Source organism: Mixophyes fleayi, chromosome 5 (genome assembly GCF_038048845.1).
Source record: "Mixophyes fleayi isolate aMixFle1 chromosome 5, aMixFle1.hap1, whole genome shotgun sequence".
NCBI lineage: Eukaryota > Metazoa > Chordata > Amphibia > Anura > Limnodynastidae > Mixophyes > Mixophyes fleayi.
Window position 1 is genome coordinate 31,811,718 of NC_134406.1, and position 17,838 is coordinate 31,829,555.

The 17,838-nt window shown below is 40.5% G+C and overlaps 1 protein-coding gene across 13 annotated transcripts in view; it reads left to right on the forward strand.

Moving 5' to 3' along the window:
- KIAA1217 (KIAA1217 ortholog) overlaps positions 1–17,838 on the forward strand; it is a 547,404-nt gene that overhangs the window by 259,471 nt on the left and 270,095 nt on the right. The window contains exon 1 of one of the 13 annotated variants that reach the window (XM_075211954.1): positions 11,247–11,539. The exons of the other annotated variants lie outside the window; for them this stretch is intronic. Within the exon in view, the coding sequence (XP_075068055.1) occupies positions 11,473–11,539 (67 nt within the window). The 5' untranslated portion in view covers positions 11,247–11,472. Of the gene's footprint in view, positions 1–11,246; positions 11,540–17,838 lie in introns of those variants that run through there. 13 annotated transcript variants of the gene reach the window in all.

The following is a 17,838-nucleotide window of genomic DNA, read 5'->3' on the forward strand; positions in this document are numbered from 1 at the left end:
TGCTCTGCATAACAAAATTCAAATACCTGCAAATTTGTAATTGTGGCACTAAGGCTGAATGTCTATGAAAATTAGCTTAGCCCCTAATTGGCTGCTACCTCTGCATGTAGGAGACAGGTGCACTTTAAAACATTCCAAAATCAGCCATAGTGTCAGGAACATCGACAGATACTATACTAAGTAAAATGTATACAGATTTCTGCATAGTCCTGCTGATCAAAGCAATGGTGGTTCTATTGCTGGGAATTGCAGCACTTAAGGGTTCTTAATTAAAATGTAAACATTGTTTTGATTGGATGAAATACAGTGAAACCGCTCCACTGACAGTAATTGCTATAATGCATCCTAAGGGGTAAATTTACTTTGGCGATTCCCGGCACTTTAAATTAATTTTCTTCAAACAGCAAGTTTATTAAAGACAAAACCCAATGGGCTTTGTCTTTAATAAAAGTTAAAAAATTACTTCAAAACACCTGGAATCAGAACCACCGCATTGTAAATATACCCCTAAGTGTTTTAAAGGGATTTTCCAACATCAGATGACTTTCATATATTGACTTGTAATCGTCCTTTTGCATTTTTTACTAAATACATTGCTTAATCTTTCTGATTTCTTTTGTCTGTGTCTTTCAGCAATGTATTTTTATTATCAGGCAGATTTGATGCAAAATCCCATTGTATCCTGAGTGGGCTGTGCTTTACCATAAAGGAGCGTGATTGGTCAGAGTGAGAGTGATTGGAACGATTGGGGCGGGGTTTGTGTGAAGGGGCCGCATGGTTTGTGCAGACCGGGGGTGATGTCTGGGTAAATGTTGGGTTGTATGCTCTCAGTACAGGTAAATTGCACTTTTCTTCTTTTAAAGGGGTTGTCCACATTTCGACTATAGTGGTGATGGCACACAGCTTCGGGTAACGAGGAGGTTTCCCAATAGGGATACCCCTATTTACTGTATAAGTAAAACAATTTTCACTCCCAAAGATTTTGCACCCCCCCTTCCAATACTTTGCGCCGTAGGCTGCAGCCAAGTAATCCTTTTGGATAACCAGACCCTAGGGTAACACTGACCAACGTATTTTACCTTCATAGTTCTTATTAAATGTTGGGGTTTAGTGGCCCTTTAAATGCTTTTATTGTAGTATATAAAGAGTCAAGACTGGCAGTGGTCCCTCACTTCCTTCCCTTTACTCATCTCCTCATAGCATGTTACAATAAAAAGTCCCTGATGTGAACTTTATACATAACAATTCTAATTTTAGACTCACGGACCTGGATCTAAGAGTGAAATTAAAATCTAGAAGTGGAAAATGGCCTTAACCTCAGTGTACACTTAGTTGGCAGAGGTTCTTACATATCTGGTTGTAGCCCGAAATATGGGATACCAGGCTATTTATGTTTTTTATTCAAGCCTATTAGGGTTTATTTGCTCACACAATGCAAATGTACAACCAATCAGCAACTATCTTTGATGTAGTACAGTGGTGGGCAAGAGACGGCTCCGAGGTGGCTGCACCCGATCTCACTTACTCTTTGTTGTAGATAAAGAGACTGAATGGGAGCAGCAACTTCCGTGTCACATGACCGCCTCGGTTCATGTAGGGGGTATGTGCGGACGTTTGAGGGGCATGTTGGGGATTTGTAACTAATGTGGGTCTGGCGACTTGTGGGGCTATTTTGGCACAAGTGGCAGGTCTGAGTGGCATGTGGCATGTTGGAGCATGTGGGGAATTTTTGGGATGGGTGATATAAGGTCCTGGTTGTTTTATTCTTGAAATTAGGGACAATGCGCTTCCCTTGTGAAGGTTGAAGTATATATAAGATTGTCATCACTAATCTAGTGCAAGTTAAATAAATACCCCCAAGGTGGTGGCATGGGGCTATAAACCATGGCCATAGAGCTGTTATGCTGGTCTTGTAAATGTGTATGATGGTCATTGGGACTCTATGTGGTGGTCATGGGAAAGTACAGTATGTGCTGGACATTGGGCTGTATACGATGGAAAGGGCTAATGTGTACAGTATTTACTTTCTATAATGTACCATGTAGACTAAGTATTTGCTGTTTTGATGTACTGTGCTCTGTGCTATACTCGATAGGTTCTACTGAAGAGGGGATGGGTTTATTGAAAAAAATGAAAGCATTTTGTTTGTCAGGAGTTTTTCATTAAAGCTAATAGTTCAGACATGTTAAAGATGTTTTTTCCCGTGTCCGGTCACTGCTATCTAAAGCTGGCAACGCCAGATTTTCAATCTCGTAAAACTGATGTACAAACTCCCTCTAGCATCATGCACAATGGGACTCCTTATTCCAATTAACTAAGCACCATCCACAGCAGTATCAACAGTTCATTTATCTGCCTGCTGTTAGTACCCGAAGGTACATTTATAGCATGAGTTGTATGAGGAAATTAAATTCTACAAAAGTTCTCTCATTACAGACTAAAGCGTCATTCACATTAGTTCAAGTCTTAGAAGCAGGTGTTGGGGAACAACAACATGTAAGGAAAAGCGAAAATGTTTTGACTATCTGTTACTGTGTACTGTACCTGTATGGAACTTCAAAAACAATATTTTATATTATGATATGTAGCCATTCGGTTTGTAGTCTATCTCAGATGAACAAATATACTGTGTTTCTATTCTAAGACTAGTATTACACAAGTGTTTATGTTTTATCAGTCAATAACACATCATGGTTCTCACCTTAGTTAAGAGTTAAGGACACTCAGGGCCTGAGTCATTAAGGAAAGTAAGGCAAAAAAAAGAGTAAATGTTCTCTGGGACAAACCATGTTACAATGCAAGGGGTGCAAATTAGTTTATTATTTTGCGCAAAAGGTAAATACAGGCTGTTTTTTCCTGTAGCACACAAATACTTGATAGCTTTATTTTTACACTGAAATGTAAAGTTGATCTAGGACATGCCCTACCCCAACTATAAATCTGCCATCACATTTTAACTTTACCTCCCCCTCCAATGCAACATGGTTTTGCCCATGTGCAAAGTTACTCCTTTTTTATACTTTGCTCTCCTTAATGACTCAGGCGCACAGTGTTCAATAGGAAACACAGTTTCCCTATTTAGAATTACTGTAGTGTAACTGAGGGCTCTCAGCTCTCCCTGAGTGCATATGATGTATGTACCCGAGACGTAGCTCGATGCATTTTCGGTTCGCCCAGCTGTTGGAGTCAGTGCTGAGAGTACTTACAGTGCAGTTTTCTTCTAATATCCTATGTGTTACTAGTGGTGATTCAGAAAAGCTTAGCTTCTGGTGTGGCTGTAGTTACCATCTGAGGACCTGCTCACACAGCTTCTAAGTGTCCCTGGAAATGTTATTGAAATAGGAAAGTATGTTGCTCGGAAAATATAAATATGCAGGAAGCAGTGGGAATTATTCATGTACCATATGTGCATTTCTGATCTTGCCATGGGGGAGACGACTACAAGTAACACATATGACACTTCCTATGTTCAGGCTGATTTTCTGGTGTCTTAAAGCTAAATAAGAATTTACCCTGACATAAAATGTATTCTTTTTTTACATTGTCCTTTCATTGTCTAATGCTTTTCACTTGGCCAATTTCCCTGGTTTTATACTACAGTGTTTTGTAGTGTCCTATTTGTTGTTGTACACTGCTGCAAGTGTTCTATGCTGTATAGAAATGTATGTTATTGTAATGCAAACGTTATAAAATACTGTACTTACTGTCTATAAGGTCACTGGATATATATGTTTAGACAAGGATACATCTGATTTGATTTTCTCAAGGTCCCTTGAAAAATATAAGATGGGAATTTTCCTGTATTTAAGTGGAAATTTCATGTCTGTTTTGCAGATTTATTTGATTTTTCTCTCCACCGACGAGCCCTTTAAGGATTAGCTGGATGGCGTTGTTACACAGACACCAGTATGCAGCTTAAGACACAGGCTGACATTTCACGTGCTCCTATCCTGTTTCCCAGTACTAAAATAGTAATCACGGAAGGCCCTCATTAGTCCCCTCATTCTTAAATCAGACATCAAACCTTGCACAATCACCTCTACATTGAGCAGAGGAGAGTTCATTTACCTGTCATTAACTAGGGCTTTGTACATTTATAATTCAAACAGATGTTTTACCTTTGATCAGTTGTTAATGTACAGAATATGATCCACTCTGACTTACATCACACACTACCTACCATCGATCTATCTTATTTTTCAGCTCCATAGACTTGTTTTATCTCCTAAGCTGCTTTACAGAAAATAGAGGGGGTGATATAACTGTGTATATAGGCATCCAAATAGGATATATCATCACCATCATCATTTATTTATATAGCGCCACTAATTCCGCAGCACTGTACAGAGATCTCACTCACATCAGTCCCTGCCCCATGGCCCCATTGGAGCTTAGAGTCTAAATTCCCTAATATAGACACACACTCACACACAGATACAGACAGAGAGGAAGAGACTAGGGTCAATCTTGATAGCAGCCAATTAACCTACCAGTATGTTTTTTGAAGTGTGGGAGGAAACCGGAGCACACAAACTCCACGCAGATAAGGCCATGGTCGGGAATCGAACTCATGACCCCAGCGCTATGAAGCAGAAGTGCTAACCACTAGGCCACTGTGCCTATACTTTCAGTCCCCCACATTGCACAGCTGAAAAAACGGTATACGCATACCATACTTGATAGCTTGTGGTGCGAGGTGTGTCTTGCACCATCCATGGGGGTGTCTTTCTCTACTCTAATTTCCCACATCACCATCACATTCCCTGCATACTCCCAATTGTTTAACTTCCCACTCTATTCCAGCACATTGCTTATTCCCCTACAGTCTCCTTCGGGCAGAGATATTTCTCTGCACCACCTCTCTGCTTCAGTTCCAGGGCCCCGCTGCACTCGACAGACCGTTTGGGCTACACGTGGGAGGAAAGTTGCAGAGCTCTAGCAGTGACATCAACACTGTGAGGAGCGCCAGCATTCCAAGACTGCCTCCCATGTGAATAAAATTAAAAGAGACAGACCCCATCGATTGTGTGACACTGACAGGGGATCTGTATCTTAGCAAAGAAAGTTGTGAGCGCCGTCTGAAGTTCCTGTAAATTGGTACAAAATGGTGCAGGAGGTTTTGGCTTGTACTTCTACTGTAAAAAATGTACTGCGTCTGCCAAAACTGTACAGTTGAAGTATATGGACTTTATTGCCCATTTTGTGGTTCACTAATCTCACAATTCATAGAATGTAAGAATACACCGCCAGCTATTGCTTATACAACCATTTAAATAGCTCTTATACTATGGATGAGCGCTGTCTAATCTATGAGCCATAGAGAGCTACATTCGGCAAGAAAGGCTACACCATCTGGTTATCAGCAAAGGTTTATTATTAAGATACCGGCCTTTGTCAGTGTCGGTTTAGCTCTGTTCTCTCCAAGACGAGCTATTGTCTAGTGATGGTTTTAGTCTGATACGTTTTACTTTTATTTGACTTGCATTGCATATAGCTCAGAATAAAGACAGCCAGTTCTAAGAATTAAAAATAGAACATACAGTTTTCATAGACATATTTGAGAGGATTTAAGAAACTATTTTTTAAAATTTCCCACATTTAGGTATAAGACAAGCTTTCCTTGTCCATATTTAATGTCACATTCTTGAGACAGTTCGCCCTGAAATACAGGATTCCAAAAATACCTGTGTAATCCATAGGTGACACAAATAATAACCTATCTATTCTGTAAAAGAAATACTCTATAAAAACATACTTCTGTGTATGTAAGCTAGCATGTCTATGTGCGTTAGGAATATATTTTTCTCCAGAAGGAAGCTGATCACCATGTGATTTTCTTCTGAATCTAATCCTTTATTATATAACTTATTTCAGCATTCTGACGAACTTATTCAGTTCTATTCTTGCTATATTAGTATGTTTTCCTACGTCATCCTCGTTCTCCAATTATTTTCTACTTTTTTTTCAGTAAAAAAACAGCCACTAGTCCGCGGTTTAGTTTTTTTTTACTGTTTTTCTCTGGTTTGTGCCTTCGGAAACTGACTTAACTTTTTTTCTCGCGCTGTTTACCACCCTTATAGGTTTTGGGTGGTTTCCAGTTTTATAAATAGGTGTAAAGAATGCTAAAAAATGTACACACTCTTATGAAACCGCTTGATATGGTCTCTTGACAAATACTCTCACAAGTTCCAGCTTAGTGTTTTACAAGAGAGAAATCAAACTGACAATTTATATACACATTATTATTTAAAAACAGCAAAAATGTCCATTGAATAATTGGTCTCCGGGAGTCCCATACTTGGTCTCAGTTCTTATAACTTCCCCCCTACCTCCTCTCCCCCTCTCCTCCTCCTCCTAATATTATTAAACAACAAATAAGACCTCACACTCTTATACAACTGTTAGAGGTATTGTACTATTTTCTGCACATTTCAGACTAACTAAATGTATATGTAACTCATACTTGCCAACTTTTCCTCATTGGCTTCAGGGAGAGCTGGGCGTGCGGGGGCGGGGCTTGACGGATCACATCATTTTGGCCCTGCCCCCTAAGCGATTGTCACAATTTTGGCCAACTACAGCAGGGGGTGGAGCTCAGTTGACACAATATTTGCGCCATTAAGCCCCCCCCGCCACTTATCTATTGCAGGGATGAGAACCGGGAGGTTGCCCGGGAGGTCTCCCAGAAATGCGGGAGTCTCCCGGACATTCTGGGAGAGTAGGCAACTATGCTTAAAGAAAAGCAGCTAATGAATCTCTAGAGACTGAAGTGTCTTTTACATTTCTGTCTCCATTACTGAAGTCATGTTGTCTTACCTGTCAGTCTTTGATTAAATCTTGGTCTCCATGAAAATGGCCACCTCCATAGGCATCAATAGATGGACATAGGACACAATTTCTGAACTGTGTCATCATGCCACAGATGGTGAAGCCAACCACGTCTTGCACTGGCTCAGCATCAGGGAGAATGCCAGACTCTTCAGGGAGTGAGGGAGATCACCCCTAATTCAGGGAGTCTCCCTGACATTCAGGGAGAGATTGCAAGTATGATGTAACTTGCTCGTTCTTTCTGTGTACTTCTGTGCATTGGCTCGGGCACTTGCACAGTCCTTGCCGGATTTGTACAATATATGTTACTATGGGCTTTTTCGGTTCTTACTTTGATTGTGAAAAATGTGTGTTGGTGCTTTATAAATAAAGTTCTTAAAAAAATCCAGCAAAAAATGACCCCACCTGAGAAAGAGGGAATATTATACTAAATCTAAGAGCGTTTTAAAATATCCTCCGATTTACAATATCATACCTCAGACGTAGAAAGAAAGACTGCGCTAATAATTTATTTGAATATAATAATTAATATATAATAAAATAGATAAATATCACAGAACCTTGAATTACAAAAAAAAGTTTATTAACATTAAAAGCAATATTCACATTTACAAAGGAACAGTAACAATATCCACAATTGTTCATTTTAGTGCCCAAGGAAGATTCTTATACACACGCATGTGTGAAAGCTAATGTTTAGGTTACGTTACAGTTACATGAGTATATAGTTTACTTTTTTATACCTCAGACGTATTTATAACAAGATCTGGGGAAAGTGTGTCATTTTTCATAATGGATTTCAGGTAACAGAGCCATGATCCGGTTGTCTGTGACCTGACCTCTTTTCTATAAAGTCTTTGTGTCCGCATTTTCCTCTTTCTGGGAATCCGGCCAACTCCCGATACCCAAATGAAAGGATTAATACCTGGAATTACTCCTGTTGTTCATTTGATGGAGCAATTTCTGAGGTATTTTTAGATTAGGCTACATCTGAAATATTTTCAGATGTGCGCTGTTTTTGTAGGGTATAATTTAAAGCAAAGTTAATATCGTTGTAAGTTGTGGCTTGTTCCGAATACAAAGAACTGTAATTTATTGAGTCTTACTTGCCGGTGAGAGGGGAAACTGGGCGCTGTTGTATTGTACAATATCTAAGTCCTGAGTTTAAATGGCTGTAAGATTATTCAAAGTTCCATTACTATATCTCCTTGACTATAGACCAGCAGCGTAACTAAATAAAACAAGTAAGAATTACAATTTACAAATATAGACTGCAAAAAGATCAGAAAATGTATAGTAGTATGATGATTTTGAGACTGCTTTATTAAGTAATAAAAGTACATTTTGTGGAGGAATCAACAGAGCTGTTTTTCTCTGTGGGCACTTCAGCTCTAGAATGTACGTTCTCACGGACAGGGTTCTCTCTATCTATTGTCCCATGTCTGTCTGTTGGCTGAATCCCTCGTACGCAACTCTCCCGGAATGTCCGGGAGACTCCCGAAATCTGGGTAGGTCTCCCGGATTCCCAGGAGAGCAGGCAAGTATCCCGCATACTGGAAATTATTTGCCACAATGACGCGATTGACCGCGCATTGCCGCCTCCTGCCCTCCAACCACGCCCCCCTGTCCGGGATCTCCCGGAATTAGCTATGCAAAGGCTGGCAAGTATGCTCGTACGTCCAGTCATGTCTTTTGCTGCACTCTGTGCATTACCTCATCTTTTTGTTACTTGCTTCTGTATCCAGCGCTTCTGTGGCGCCTTACGAACAAATAAATAAATAATAATAATTAGGAGTTGAAGGCAGAGCTAAGAAACACTAACCGAACCAAAGCACAGAGTATGCTCCTTTGAAGGATGAGACAGAACGATAGACTACAGAAAAGTCACTTGTTACTTAGAGCTTCCATCATTTTTAAAAGAGAAATTGAGGCGTCTAACTGACCGAATCTTTGCTGAAACCTTAAAATGCTCCCTATTACATCATCCTTTTGGTTCCCAAATAAGGTACAACCATTTTAAGAATCTAGGGCCTGATTCATTAAGGAACTTAAATTAAGAAGTTTATTATTTAAGTCTCCCGGACAAAACCATGTTACAATGCAAGGGGTGAAAATTTGTTTTCTGTTTTGCACATAAGTTAAATACTGGCTGTTTTTTTCATGCAGCACACAAATATCAACTTTAAATTTCAGTGTACAAATAAGCTATCAAGTATTTGTGTGCTACATGAAAAAACAGTCAGTATTTAACTTATGTACAAAACAGAAAACTTATTTGCACCCCTTGCATTGTAACATGGTTTTGTCCGGGAGACTTAAATAAGAAACTTCTTAATTTAAGTTCCTTAATGAATCAGGCCGCTAATGCCCTTTATCCTATTACATACTTTCCGACTCCCGGGAGAGCGAGGCATTCTCCCTCATCTGGGATTCGGACCCTCCCTGATGTGATTCTCGGGGAATCGCGTCACTTTGGCCCGTCACCTGCGGTACAATGAGCCGTTTACCTCATTATGTCACTGAGGGTGAGGCCAACATGACGCAATCACCAATTCACGATTCCCCGCCCCCTACATCATCACACACCCACCTCCCCTCCGGAATCTACCAGGGGCGGGTAACATTCAAAAGTTGGCAGATATGTTCTATTACGCTGGTTATATAAGGAGTCTCTCTTGAGATAAAAGGAACTCACATGGAAGCCCAATTGTTATCTTCTTTGCTGCTAGAAGTTTGAGCACTCTCACTCTGTAGAATTCACCCTGAAGTTAGGGAGGTCTTAAACAATGAGTACTTCTGATTTAAAGACGCAGTACCCTTTAAAACCCATGCTGTTAAAGGTTAATTAGGCATGTTTATATATGTCTAGTATGTGCATGGACTTTGTGACAAGAAAACTCAAATGATTAATAGGTCACATTCAGCTTTGTCTCTACAACATTACCCTTAACACAACAGTAATTACCATTAACCTCAGTAGTAAAATAGGTCAACCAATCAATCCATTTATCAATTAGTTGTTAAATACTAGTGACATAACTTTGTTTCCAAAAATATACAGTAGGTGTAGGTATCTCTATTACAGACTTTTAATTTAGAATAATGGCAATGAACGACAGTGGTCAGTTTTAAGGACAGATGTAATTGGCATTAAATTAAAAAAATAAACACAATTTTGCCAATCGGTAAGAAATTGTAAGCACGGGTGCTTGGACTTTGGCCTCTCTTTCACAATATATTAGAAGCATATTCATTAATGTGTCTTAATGCTTCCCTGCAGAATAGTCTACTAAGGGAGTGTTCCCATATGAGTTTATCAGTAATAACGCTTCTGAACACTTAGCGAAAACAAGTCAGACAGTGTGTGGCCAGATCCAATTGTTTACATCATTTGTTGGACTATCAGTGTAAAAATATTTTCTAAAACCTTCACTATTATTAGGAGCAACTAAACAAATCCTAAAAAGATCAATAGTAATAGAACTATACCAAAAATCATACTTGCAAACCTTTTAAAACTTAATTCCGGGAGATCCCGGGCAGGGGGACATGGTTGGAGGGCGGGGGGTGAATCGCTGCATTTTTGCCCCGCCCCCCGTGACAAAATATTGGTTTTGTTGCGGGGGGCGGGGCCAAAATGACGCGATTCACAGCGATCGCGTCATTTTGACAGCAAGTTGTCGTATGCGGGATACTTGCCTGCTCTCCCGGGAGTCCAGGAGACCTACCCGAATTTCGGAAGTCTCCTGGACATTCCGGGAGAGTTGGCAAGTATGCATGATAAAATCCAAGTGTTATAATGATCAAATATGCATAAAGAGTGTTATTATTGGTGACCTTTTACATGCATGCAGAAAAGAAAACTCAAGTGCAAGTATGAATAAGCCATTTTGCCAAGACGAGAAACAGCTCTTGCTCTTATCTGGTCCATTTGCCTATATCTAGGACCAGGACCAGGGGTAGGCAGAACAGGCAGCTGCCTTTGGTTCACGTGGGCCAGGGGCACAGTTCCTGCACTACACACACAAAGGTTCTAACCTGCTGAAAGTGACCAGTCAGACCATCTGAACCACAGGAGGTTTCACAATTCCTGTCCCATCACTGTACGTATCCAATGCGCAGTCCCAGTTTGTGTCAGATGATCTATTCTAAAAGTATTCTACAGTAGAATTCACAACAGTAAGCATTGTCAGGAGAATTGCATGAAAGAAAAAAGTTCACTTAAAATCAGGACAAATTATGCTTACAGAACTGTCTTCCGGCAACAAAAGAGTTAATGTTTTCAGCGGCTTTTTTTTTCAATTCAGTGCAATTCTTTCCTCCAGTGAAATGATCCCATTCATAATGTTGCTGTAATTGTAGCTATATGTGGAGCTGGCAGCAGTGGAAAGCATGCAGACTCAAACTGTACCCAGAGAGGAGCTCATCACCTGTTAGGGCCCTCACTGAGAGCTGCTTTGGGACTATAGCAGCAGAAGTAGCAGCCAAGGCAGACTTGAGAGCAGCTTCCTATCCTTGAAGAGACCTTTTTTTTTCCAGGGAGTGCGGTTAGTCCAGGCTGGAATGCTGTTTGTTTTTTTCCCGTAATCTCTTCCTGTTTTTTTGAAAGTTTTGTTGAGATCCGTCAGCTGCTTGTTAGGGACAATGGAGGGGCGCACAAGCCAAGAGTCTCAACATTTTCTGGCTCTCCTGGGTAGCAGACAATTAAACGGTGAGTAACAGGATTACTCCTAGATGATGTTGGAGACTGGTCTGTAGAATTGCTTTGTTACATAGAGGTGTGTGCCTTTGGTGGGTTAATATACTTTCCCTTTGCATACAGGTCTGTGCTTCAGGGTAAGGACACGGATGTCCCTTTAAAGGAGTCACATATATATGATCCTGTTAGTGATCCCTGCTGAAAAGAATATCAGGTGTCAATTGCATTTAGCACTCACAGTTTATAGTATATCCTCCCCTCACAACCTGGATCCATTGCTGGAAAATAGAAATGAAATGTCTACATTTTCTTTATTCAGTGATTGGGAGAAAATGATTCTGAAGGCTGGAAAAAGTCATGAGGATAACAGAGAGCTTAGGTAGTTTATTAGTGACATGTCCAGTCACAGAACGCGGGGAATTAAACTACTCTCAGCTTTTGTATTGTGTCTGCTTTCTAATGCAGTAGCAACAAAGGCATTATTATAGAATAAAGGTCCATATTAAAAAAAAGTTACATGATAATCTTCAGCATCCGGTGAACTGGGTACAGTTTATTTTATTAACAAGGCTGACTTTGTCTGAGTCAGGAAACAGTGGTGTGTGTGCCCTGTGAGTCACCCCTGCTAGTGCCAACATGTAAATTGTAAGCTCTACAGGACAGGGATAATCTGTAACGTGAACATTTTGTGCATAGATCTATAGGTAAATCACTTTTAATAGTGGCATTGTTTACAATTTCCTGCCTGATTTAAGAGATTGAGTTACTGTGCTGTGTACAATGATGAATGCCATGTATATGTGTAAATAGTTGTGTATTGTTTATATGTATTATTTAGCACAGCGCAAACAGCAACCCTTAGGCTCTGTGCTCAGTGACCCTTGAACTTAGCTGTTTACTTTCAGTTAGCCTGACTTACCTCAGTAATAACTATGAGTAGGAGGAATGTTTGACAATTTGGAAGTAACAGAAGACCAAGCTTAGTCTGGGTACACAGTACAGAAAATTCCTCCTGATGCGATATCGATTTTAACAACGACTGGAAGTCCCGATCAGCATGTCGATTCATGTGTACACACTATCGGGCAAACCTATACTTTATGTTTAGGGGGGCGATTTTGCATAATCATGCCCCTCGTTTACTCTGATTGGCTGGCCCGCATTTAGCCCCGCCTTCCGCTCACGATTGGCCCTGCCCCCTCCCGTTTTGATCGGCGTCTGGGACCTATTTTAAAGGTAGGCCCGCCTACCGCTTGTGATTGGCCCCGGCCCCTCCCGTTTTGATTGGTGGCTGGGACCTATTTTAAAGGTAGGCTTTCTGCTACCAAGGGGCGGGCGAATGCCCCGATCGCCCCCCCTCCCCCTGGATCCGTCACTGCACACTATACACGTTTTACACGATTTGCCTTCAGATCTGTGCTCTTCATCTGTCACGACTATCTGCTGAAAAGATGGTGACTCTGTAAACGCTGTGGAGATCCTGATCGTGAGTGCCTACACACTGCAGGATTGGAACAACATCGTTCCATCGTTCACCGTTTATATAATCAAATGAAATAATAGGATGTGCTTAGGACCGATAATCGCTCATCGTTGGTGCGTACACACTAATGTCTGGCCCGATAATCGTCTGAAAACCCTGTAGTATGTACCCAGCCTTAGTGGAAATATTTAGAGGCACATTTATCAATATGCAGCAATAAATATGACTTTATATTACCGCTTCTCACAACTATAAGATATAATCATCTATCTATGCAATTTATCAATAACATATTTTCTTACATATTGCTGTAGTGTAATATTGCTATGCTATACTAGCCTTATCTCTGTAGTAGCTCAGAGCACTAAGGGCTAATACTGCTTCACCAGGCCAGTCCCAAGGTATATGTGCAAGCGTGACACGGCTAACTGGTGTCACCATGCACAGTAGAACTGAAAGTCTTCAATAAAAAAAAATGAATCGTAATAAAATAGCTTAAACATGTTAAAATAAAAATTAAAAACCTTTCAACATCGAAAAATGAATTATTTAATAAAACATTTTTTTCAATTATTTTCATCTGTTATCACAAATCCATAGAATCTTTTCACTACCCATAGGACTTTTACCCTTGATAAATATGACCCTTAATGTGCCACATTAGGAATGGGATAACTACAGCAAGGAAGTGTTAATGCTGTAATATGGAAGGTCCAATGCCAAAAAGGATCCACTTTCACCATCCATAGCACAATATGGCAAAACAAGTCATATATCATCATCACCATTTATTTATATAGCGCCACTAATTCCGCAGCGCTGTACAGAGAACTCATTCACATCAGTCCCTGCCCCATTGGAGCTTACAGTCTAAATTCCCTAACATACACACACACAGACAGATAGACAGAGAGGGAGACAGACAGACAGCGAGGGAGAGACTAGGGTCAATTTTGATAGCAGCCAATTAACCTAACAGTATGTTTTTGGAGTGTGGGAGAAAACTGGAGCACCCGGAGGAAACCCACGCAAACACAGAGAGAACATACAAACTCCACACAGATATATATATGCGGCAAGGCAAAAAGCCAACACAGACTAATGTCCAGCACATACAGCATAATGTCATGCCCACCAAATACAGTTACATGGGCAGATTAGCCTCCCTATGCCCCTTATGCCATTTTATAGCCTAACATATAGCGCCAATATTCCAACATAGCCATCCATATTATGCTATCATCTAGTCCCATATTACCTCCACAGCCCCGTGTAGTACTCATCCCTGCTTGGCTCTTGCAGTATCAGAACTTATAGTTCTAAGGTCGCACTTCCTGTTATGAACGACAGCCAACACAAATATTTCCAAACCATTCTATCATACATCCTCTACAGCTGGAGAAGACGTTTATGTACAGCATTGTCTCCCTAGGTCGGAGGTGTGGTACTCGGAAAAAGCCCAGTGGACCTCAAAGGAAGCTCTATTAGGACAGGGAGAACTCTGAGGCACTTAGCATTGTTCAGTTTTCTAGAAAAGAATCCTTCCCACTGTACCGATTTTGGACCCAAATCCCTCTACCCCTCTTTCCTTCCACACTGGCTTTTTGTTTACGTCTGAAGCATAGATTAGATAATGCACTGGCTCCCAAAGGTGCCTGCTTGCTGTGACTTAAATTTGTGAGAACATCTTGCAAAATAATGCATGTTATATTCAAACTTTGTGTGCCATGAAAGTTACCATGTCATCAGCGAGCACCAACCTTTAGTTACCATGCCATCAGTGAGCACCAACCTTTAGTTACCATGTCATCAGAGAGCACCAACCTTTAGTTACCATGCCATCAGCGAGAACCAACCTTTAGTTACCATGCCATCAGCGAGCACCAACCTTTAGTTACCATGCCATCAGCGAGCACGAACCTCTAGTTACCATGCCATCAGAGAGTACCAACCTTTAGTTACCATGCCATCAGTGAGCACCAACCTTTAGTTACCATGCCATCAGAGAGCACCAACCTTTAGTTACCATGCCATCAGAGAGTACCAACCTTTAGTTACCATGCCATCAGAGAGCACCAACCTTTAGTTACCATGCCATCAGCGAGCACCAACCTTTAGTTACCATGCCATCAGCGAGCACCAACCTTTAGTTACCATGCCATCAGAGAGTACCAACCTTTAGTAAGTTCTACTGTTGGTTACCACAAGGAAAACATTGGAAATGAATGCAAGGGAGAATAGGATAGAATCTTGTGGGTGAAAGTGTACTGGGAGTTTGGTATAAGGACAACTGTACAGAAGCACCTGATCTTATTCTGTATCTAATCACAACTGCACAGTATCATTTGTTCTGTATGCTGGGTATAACTCTCAGCACCTGAGCTTATTCTGTATCTAATCACATCTGCACAGTACCATTTGTTCTGTATGCTGGGTATAACTCTCAGCACCTGATCTTATTCTGTATCTAATCACAACTGCACAGTACCATTTGTTCTGTATGCTGGGTATAACTCTCAGTATCTGATCTTATTCTGTATCTAATCACATCTGCACAGTACCATTTGTTCTGTATGCTGGGTATAACTCTCACCACCTGATCTTATTCTGTATCTAATCACATCTGCACAGTACCATTTGTTCTGTATGCTGGGTATAACTCTCACCACCTGAGCTTATTCTGTATCTAATCACATCTGCACAGTGCCATTTGTTCTGTATGCTGGGTATAACTCTCAGCTCCTGATCTTATTCTGTATCTAATCACATCTGCACAGTAACATTTGTTTTGTATGCTGGGTATAACTCTCAGCACCTGATCTTATTCTGTATCTAATCACATCTGCACAGTACCATTTGTTCTGTATGCTGGGTATAACTCTCAGCTCCTGATCTTATTCTGTATCTAATCACATCTGCACAGTACCATTTGTTCTGTATGCTGGGTATAACTCTCAGCACCTGATCTTATTCTGTATCTAATCACAACTGTAAAGGACCATTTGTTCTGTATGCTGGGTATAACTCTCAGCACCTGATCTTATTCTGTATCTCATATCTGCACAGTACCATTTGTTCTGTATGCTGGGTATAACTCTCACCACCTGATCTTATTCTGTATCTAATCACAACTGTACAGGACCATTTGTTCTGTATGCTGGGTATAACTCTCAGCACCTGATCTTATTCTTTATCTAATCACATCTGCACAGTACCATTTGTTCTGTATGCTGGGTATAACTCTCAGCACCTGATCTTATTCTTTATCTAATCACATCTGCACAGTATCATTTGTTCTGTATGCTGGGTATAACTCTCAGCACCTGATCTTATTCTGTATCTAATCACATCTGCACAGTATCATTTGTTCTGTATGCTGGGTATAACTCTCAGCACCTGATCTTATTCTGTATCTAATCACATCTGCACAGTACCATTTGTTCTGTATGCTGGGTATAACTCTCAGCTCCTGATCTTATTCTGTATCTAATCACATCTGCACAGTACCATTTGTTCTGTATACTGGGTATAACTCTCAGCACCTGATCTTATTCTGTATCTAATCACAACTATACAGAACCATTTGTTCTGTATGCTGGGTATAACTCTCAGCACCTGATCTTATTCTGTATCTAATCACATCTGCACAGTACCATTTGTTCTGTATGCTGGGTATAACTCTCAGCTCCTGATCTTATTCTGTATCTAATCACATCTGCACAGTATCATTTGTTCTGTATACTGGGTATAACTCTCAGCACCTGAGCTTATTCTGTATCTAATCACAACTATACAGGACCATTTGTTCTGTATGCTGGGTATAACTCTCAGCACCTGATCTTGTTCTGTATCTAATCACATCTGCACAGTACCATTTGTTCTGTATGCTGGGTATAACTCTCAGCACCTGATCTTATTCTGTATCTCATATCTGCACAGGACCATTTGTTCTGTATGCTGGGTATAACTCTCAGCACCTGATCTTATTCTGTATCTAATCACATCTGCATAGTACCATTTGTTCTGTATGCTGGGTATAACTCTCAGCACCTGATCTTATTCTGTATCTAATCACATCTGCATAGTACCATTTGTTCTGTATGCTGGGTATAACTCTCAGCACCTGATCTTATTCTGTATCTCATATCTGCACAGGACCATTTGTTCTGTATGCTGGGTATAACTCTCAGCACCTGATCTTATTCTGTATCTAATCACATCTGCATAGTACCATTTGTTCTGTATGCTGGGTATAACTCTCAGTATCTGATCTTATTCTGTATCTAATCACATCTGCATAGTACCATTTGTTCTGTATGCTGGGTATAACTCTCAGCACCTGATCTTATTCTGTATCTAATCACATCTGCACAGTATCATTTGTTCTGTATGCTGGATATAACTCTCACCACCTGATCTTATTCTGTATCTAATCACAACTGTACAGGACCATTTGTTCTGTATGCTGGGTATAACTCTCACCACCTGGGGGTAAATGTATCATACTCCGATTTGTACAAGTCGCAGGAAAGGGAGAATCGGAGTATGATACATTTACCCCCTGACCTTATTCTGTATCTAATCACATCTGCACAGTACCATTTGTTCTGTATGCTGGGTATAACTCTCAGCACCTGATCTTATTCTGTATCTAATCACATCTGCACAGTACCATTTGTTCTGTATGCTGGGTATAACTCTCAGCACCTGATCTTATTCTGTATCTAATCACAACTATAGAGAACCATTTGTTCTGTATGCTGGGTATAACTCTCAGCACCTGATCTTATTCTGTATCTAATCACATCTGCACAGTACCATTTGTTCT